The 5,838-nt window shown below is 34.0% G+C and overlaps 1 protein-coding gene across 1 annotated transcript; it reads left to right on the top strand.

Annotated features, from left to right (window-relative positions):
- Positions 1 to 682: 682 nt before the first annotated feature.
- Positions 683 to 5,400, top strand: LOC132184862 (putative laccase-9). Its single transcript, XM_059598644.1, has 7 exons — positions 683 to 835; positions 1,050 to 1,201; positions 1,645 to 1,892; positions 2,089 to 2,214; positions 2,993 to 3,581; positions 4,442 to 4,791; positions 5,191 to 5,400. The coding sequence occupies exons 1-7, from the start codon at positions 731 to 733 to the stop codon at positions 5,322 to 5,324; spliced, it is 1,704 nt and encodes a 567-aa protein (XP_059454627.1). The 5' UTR covers positions 683 to 730; the 3' UTR covers positions 5,325 to 5,400.
- Positions 5,401 to 5,838: the final 438 nt, after the last annotated feature.

Here is a 5,838-nt window from a genome sequence, read left to right as displayed (position 1 = left end):
TATGGTGTTTTCCTCGTTTTAGGTGAATATTATTTTTTAAAATTCGAGTGAGAAAAATAAAAGTAAATTATACTTTTTACTTTTTAAAAAAATAATATCTACCTAAGACTAAAAAAACATCTAACATTAAAATTAAACCCCTTGTATAGTAATTAGTGAAAAAGGGTCACATAAACGTTTGTCTCAATTACACATATTTTCTTTAATTTGATTATTATATTTAAGAAATATTTTCTTTGCTGGGGTCCGGGGAAGAAAAAGTAAAATGATCAGAAAGTCGAATTTGTAGGACAGGCCAGCCACAACTATTTTTTTCTTCTTCTTCTTCTTTCTTTAATTTATATGAGAGTTACTTTAATTGCGAAGCGTCTCAATCACGTATAATATCTTTTTTCTTTTCCTCAACCAATCATCAACCTTGTATCAATTAGTGCCAGAAAATCAACGTGCTTTATGAAATTTAGGTGGTCCAACACTACGTACAGGGCGTGAATCTAATGCCGCGTCTTTTCGTAAAAGGAGCAGGCACATATGTTTATCCCATGTTTTTCGTATGTATTTTCTATCTCGTAAATCTTTTTTTATTATTTTTTTCTTCATATTTTCGGTGGCAAGGCATTCAGACTTCAGTCTATAAGTAGCTCTTGAAACTCTGGGCGATGGACACAGAAGGAAGAAAAAGACTAAAAGAGTGTCCTTTCTTCGTTTGCGAGAAGTGCTGCAGATCAATATGGGAAACAAGAATATGGGTTTGATCCTGGGATTCCTAGGGTTTTTGTTTCTGGATTGGGTGTCCCTTTCCATGGCTTATGATGTCCACAACTACACCTTTGTCGTATGTTTGCTTTCCTCTATGCTTCCTCCATATATATAATTTTTTTTTTTTTCAAAATAGAGACCAACCTGCATGGATGCAAATATTGCAAGTCTGTATCTGTGGAAAAAGTGTTGATTAATTATTTATATTGTTTATGTTTTTTGCCTTTTTGATTTTTTCTTCCATAGTACGTATTTCATTTAAATAAAGATATACATTATTGTGGTTGCAGCTGGGTAACACAAATTTCGAAAGGCTGTGTAGCAGCAAGAGTATGCTAGTAGTAAACGGCACGTTCCCTGGCCCAAATATTACTGTCCGTAAAGGTGATAGGGCATTTGTTAATGTCCAAAACAATGGAGATTATGGTGTCACTATTCATTGGTACGTGATGACTCATCCTCTCTCTCTTTCTCTAATTCACAAAATACACACACAGAACAGAGTCAAAAACCAAGTTGGAGAGAAAAATTAACTTTTATGTAAAATCAAACCATATTGACGTTACTACTTGTTTATTGCTCCGGACCAAGATATTTGTTTAATTGAATTTGATGTCATCTCTTGGTAACGCATGTCTTAAAGATGCATAAGTACTTGTAACGTAGAAGTCCAATTATAAATGCATGCAGTTACAACTACTCAACATAAAGTCAAATTCAATTAAACAAATATCTTGGAGCAATAAACAAATAGTAACGTCAATAAACCAACTTAGAGTAATGACCCATACGTGAGTTTTTTGAACCAATTAACAGTATATATGAAACAAGATTATGTGAACTGAAGAAAATAAATATTTTTTTGACTTTTATTTATTTATACAGGCATGGGGTGAAGCAACCTAGAAATCCTTGGTCAGATGGTCCTGAGAACATCACACAATGCCCCATCCAACCAGGAAAAAACTTCACACAGGAAGTCATATTTTCTAACGAAGAGGGAACTCTATGGTGGCATGCTCATAGCGACTGGTCACGTGCCACAGTCCATGGCGCCATTATTATTTTACCTGAAAACGGAACCACTTATCCATATGATCAACAACCTGATGAAGAAGTAGTTATCGTACTTGGTAATTAATTGTATTCTCTATTTCTGGTAACAAATTATAAATTATAGATAGCTAGCCGTTGTTTTTTTTTTAGGAGCACTTAAGCCAAATCCGACTTAGAAAATGTATAATTGCGTATTTGTACCCAATAATTGTCATGTTTCTAGTTTTCTAAAGCTGAGCATTATTCATGTAAACTTTCACCTTGCTGCTGCAGGGGAATGGTTCTTGGGAGATGTGAAGGAATTAATTGATAATGCCACGGCAACTGGCGGTGATCCAACCCCTTCAGACGCCTACACCATCAATGGCCAACCAGGATTTCCAAATAATTGCTCCAATGGTAACAAAATAATTAAATTATAATTTATATATACTGCCATAGACTGCCATGAAATGACATATATAATAGTGTTAAAGTAATGATTAAGTAATTAAATTTACTTCTTCTTATCAGCTTAAACTTTTAGAATAACTAGTAATTTAATATGGTATCAAAGCCTATCACAGGATAAATGGGGTCCATACTACTTACCATGTGACAAGAATTAGAAAAAATACTGGTATGCACGTGAGAGAGGGTGTTGAGGAATAATTATACATTGCTTGTGGACAAGATTATGTGCATGTTTATAAGGAGTGGGCAACCCTTTCATATTGAACCGGTTTTATGAGATGTGTTGAGCTCACAAGTTTCTTCATGGTATTAGTTAAGCTCTGATACCATGTTAAATTACCAGTTATATTAAAAGTTTAAGCTAATAGGAAGAGGTAAATTTAATTACTTAATCTTTACTTTAACAAGTAGTAGGAGTAGAACAATTCCACCATAACATGACATGCCAAGCCACCAATGAGTACGTTGCTCTTCGTTGATTGGCAAAGTGGAACTTAGCTTTCTTTCTCGATCAATCTTTTTATTTTATTCTTGTTTCAAATTTTACCAAGGTATTATTAGAATGGAATATCATGGGACCATGCTTATTAAATCTTATTTTCTTACTGTAGATTTCTATTGTATATTACTTTGTCAATTAGTTGCCTTTATCTCCCTCCTTTTTCTTTTTCCTGATATGAAATATAGTATTATACAATACCATATCATATTTTTGATGTTGCAGAAACATCATACAGTCTATCAGTCGAATTCGGCAAGACATATCTTCTCCGTATAGTAAATGCAGTGATGAACGAGGAAATGTTCTTTGGAATCGCACAACACAACATCACAGTTGTCGGACAAGATGGTTCATACATAAAGCCCATCTCCACCAATTACATCATGATAACACCAGGACAAACAATGGATGTCTTGCTCACAGCAAACCAGACACCCAGTTATTATTACATGGCTGCCACTCCTTTCTTCGACTCCAGCGCCCCATTCGACAGTTCCAACACTTCAGCGATTCTCAAGTATACAGGCAATTATACAGTTCCATCCTCTCCTCCCTATCCTTCTCTTCCTAATGTCACCGACAAGGATGCTGCAGACAACTTCACAACTCGCGTAAGATCATTGGCAAGTACCGAGCACCCGATTGATGTTCCACAAGAATTTGATGAAAGAATTGTCATTACAGTTTCTGTTAATCAATTGCCTTGTGATCAAGTTTCGTGTGATGGCCCCAATGGTAATAGGCTAGCTGCTAGCTTAAACAACGTAAGCTTCGTGACCCCGACGATTGACATACTGCAGGCGTACTACAGGTATATTGTTAAATCACTACTTATATCAAAAGCTCAAGCTAGCTTATAGTTATAAATGAATATTAGTTATAAATCAGTGTTTGTTTTGACGTAAGATACTTTTTGTTCAAAAATGTTTTAGTGGTAAACATTTATTTGAAAAATGATTTCCTTAAAAACATTTTTAGGTGTTTGACGCATACTGAAAATCACAAATATTTTTATATATATTTTTTCATTCACTCATATTAAACTTTAAATTACGATAATATCTCGACTGAGTCTCAATCGAGTACCAATGAGTCCTAATAGAGTACCGGCTATTTCCCAAGCGCGAGTCTTAGGGAGTCGTGAATGGATCCCGACGATGGCCCAGTGAAGTCCTAGCGGGGTCTCGATAACGTCCAAGTTGTATCCATTGATTTGAGAATGAAAAGGTAAAACTCCAAAAATGGTTTACGGCTTTAAAAAATGGAAATTAACCATTTTACTGAAATTAAAGCTTTTTCGGTCAAACTGAAAATATTTTCCATTGACCATTATTTTTCGTCGCACCAAACATCGAAAGATATGGAAACATTTTTCAAAAATTATTGTATGCCAAAACAAATAGAGCCTTCAATTTATACTATAACACTCCGATACCATGTTAAATAACTATTTATTCTATCAAAATTCGAATCCAGGACCTTTACTCGAATACCATATAAAATAACCACTTAACTCATAAGCTTAAATTAATGATTAATTAATAAATTTAATCATTTAATTTACATTATAATAGATATTTCCCTTTATTGTTGTCATTATTGTAAAGCAGAAATAAGTGAATCTCACATATACATGCCTAAATATAAATGTTTTTCGCTCTTTGCATGCAGGAATTTGTCGGTTTATGACGATGATTTTCCAGGTTATCCTCCTTTTGTTTTTAACTACACAGGAGTTTCCGCTGACACATATCTACTTCCGAGCCAAGGAACAAAGGTGAAGATGGTAGATTACGGTAAAAAAATTGAAATAGTTTTCCAAGGGACAAACATAGGGAATGCAGAAAACCATCCGATGCATCTTCATGGTTTTAGCTTCTACTTGGTCGGGACTGGTTATGGCAATTTCGACAACACCACCTCCCCGGATGGTTACAATTTGAGTGATCCCCCGGAGGTTAACACCATCGGAGTTCCTAAAGATGGTTGGGCTGCCATTAGATTTGTTGCCGATAATCCCGGTACTTAAATCTTTTTCTCGATCTCCCTCTTCTTTTTTTTTTGGATACATGCAAGCAGTTATTAACCGTCTAATAACCATTAGCTAACATCTTGGGAAAAATGCTAACAACATACTGTTATATATATATAAACCCTAAACCCTAAATAATAATAATATACCAAAATAACTTGGTTTTGGTGTTTAATATTATTTAAAATAGGCCCTAAAAAGAGGAAGGTAGATCCAAAAAAAAAAATCTCCAAAAGGCCCATATTTGAAAAGCAGTTATGCGGTGCCGTACGTTTTAGGTTTCAATATCCGCTAACCGGCGGTCAAATCCAAAAATAAATTTAATTATTTAATTTATATTCTAATTATATATATGTGTATTAATACATGGATGATGCATATTTTTCAGGGGTATGGTTTATGCACTGTCATTTGGAAAGGCACGCTAGCTGGGGTATGGACACTGTCCTCATTGTGAGGAATGGGACAACGGCAGAAACAAGCATGTTGCCACCTCCACCTAATTTGCCTACGTGTACCTAGTTTTCGAACTTGTTTGGCTTCAATAAATAAGGACTTGAATTATTAGTCCTTTCAAGAAACTTTCAATTGTTGAAGAAATTATGCCGTTGTCTATTAAGATAATTTAAATAAGAAAAATGTTTCTTTATATTCTGACATTCATTTTTTGTACCGTACATCTTCGCTGAGATGGCATGTTCCATCCAACATTAATTAAAAGGAAAAAAGAAAAAGAAAAAGGTCAATAGTAGATAAAGTCTGTCAACTCAAGAGAAGTGTGCACGAAATAAACATCAAAAAGCAAATAAGCATTTCTTTTTAAATAGTGTTCCTTGAGATACAAATTTCTCTTCTTATATATTATTGTAACGAGCTTATACCCCGTGCAGTGCACTGGTTGTTTTTAAAAATAATAGAACGGAAAAAAATAAATAAATAAATAATAGTTAGTGGATGTATAAATGACAGAAGTAAAATAAAAAATAAAAAATAAAAAAATAAAAAAATAATAATAATAATAATAAACCCTTCTATA

This window comes from Corylus avellana, chromosome ca6 (assembly GCF_901000735.1).
Source record: "Corylus avellana chromosome ca6, CavTom2PMs-1.0".
In the NCBI taxonomy this organism is placed as follows: Eukaryota; Viridiplantae; Streptophyta; class Magnoliopsida; order Fagales; family Betulaceae; genus Corylus; species Corylus avellana.
This window is presented reverse-complemented; position numbering and strand designations above follow the sequence as displayed.

Coding starts and splice junctions, on each gene's coding strand:
- LOC132184862 (XM_059598644.1), top strand. CDS start 731: ATGGGAAACAAGAATATGGGTTTGATCCTGGGATTCCTAGGGTTTTTG. Junction 836..1,049: donor TCCACAACTACACCTTTGTC/GTATGTTTGCTT, acceptor TTGTGGTTGCAG/CTGGGTAACACAAATTTCGA. Junction 1,893..2,088: donor AGAAGTAGTTATCGTACTTG/GTAATTAATTGT, acceptor TTGCTGCTGCAG/GGGAATGGTTCTTGGGAGAT.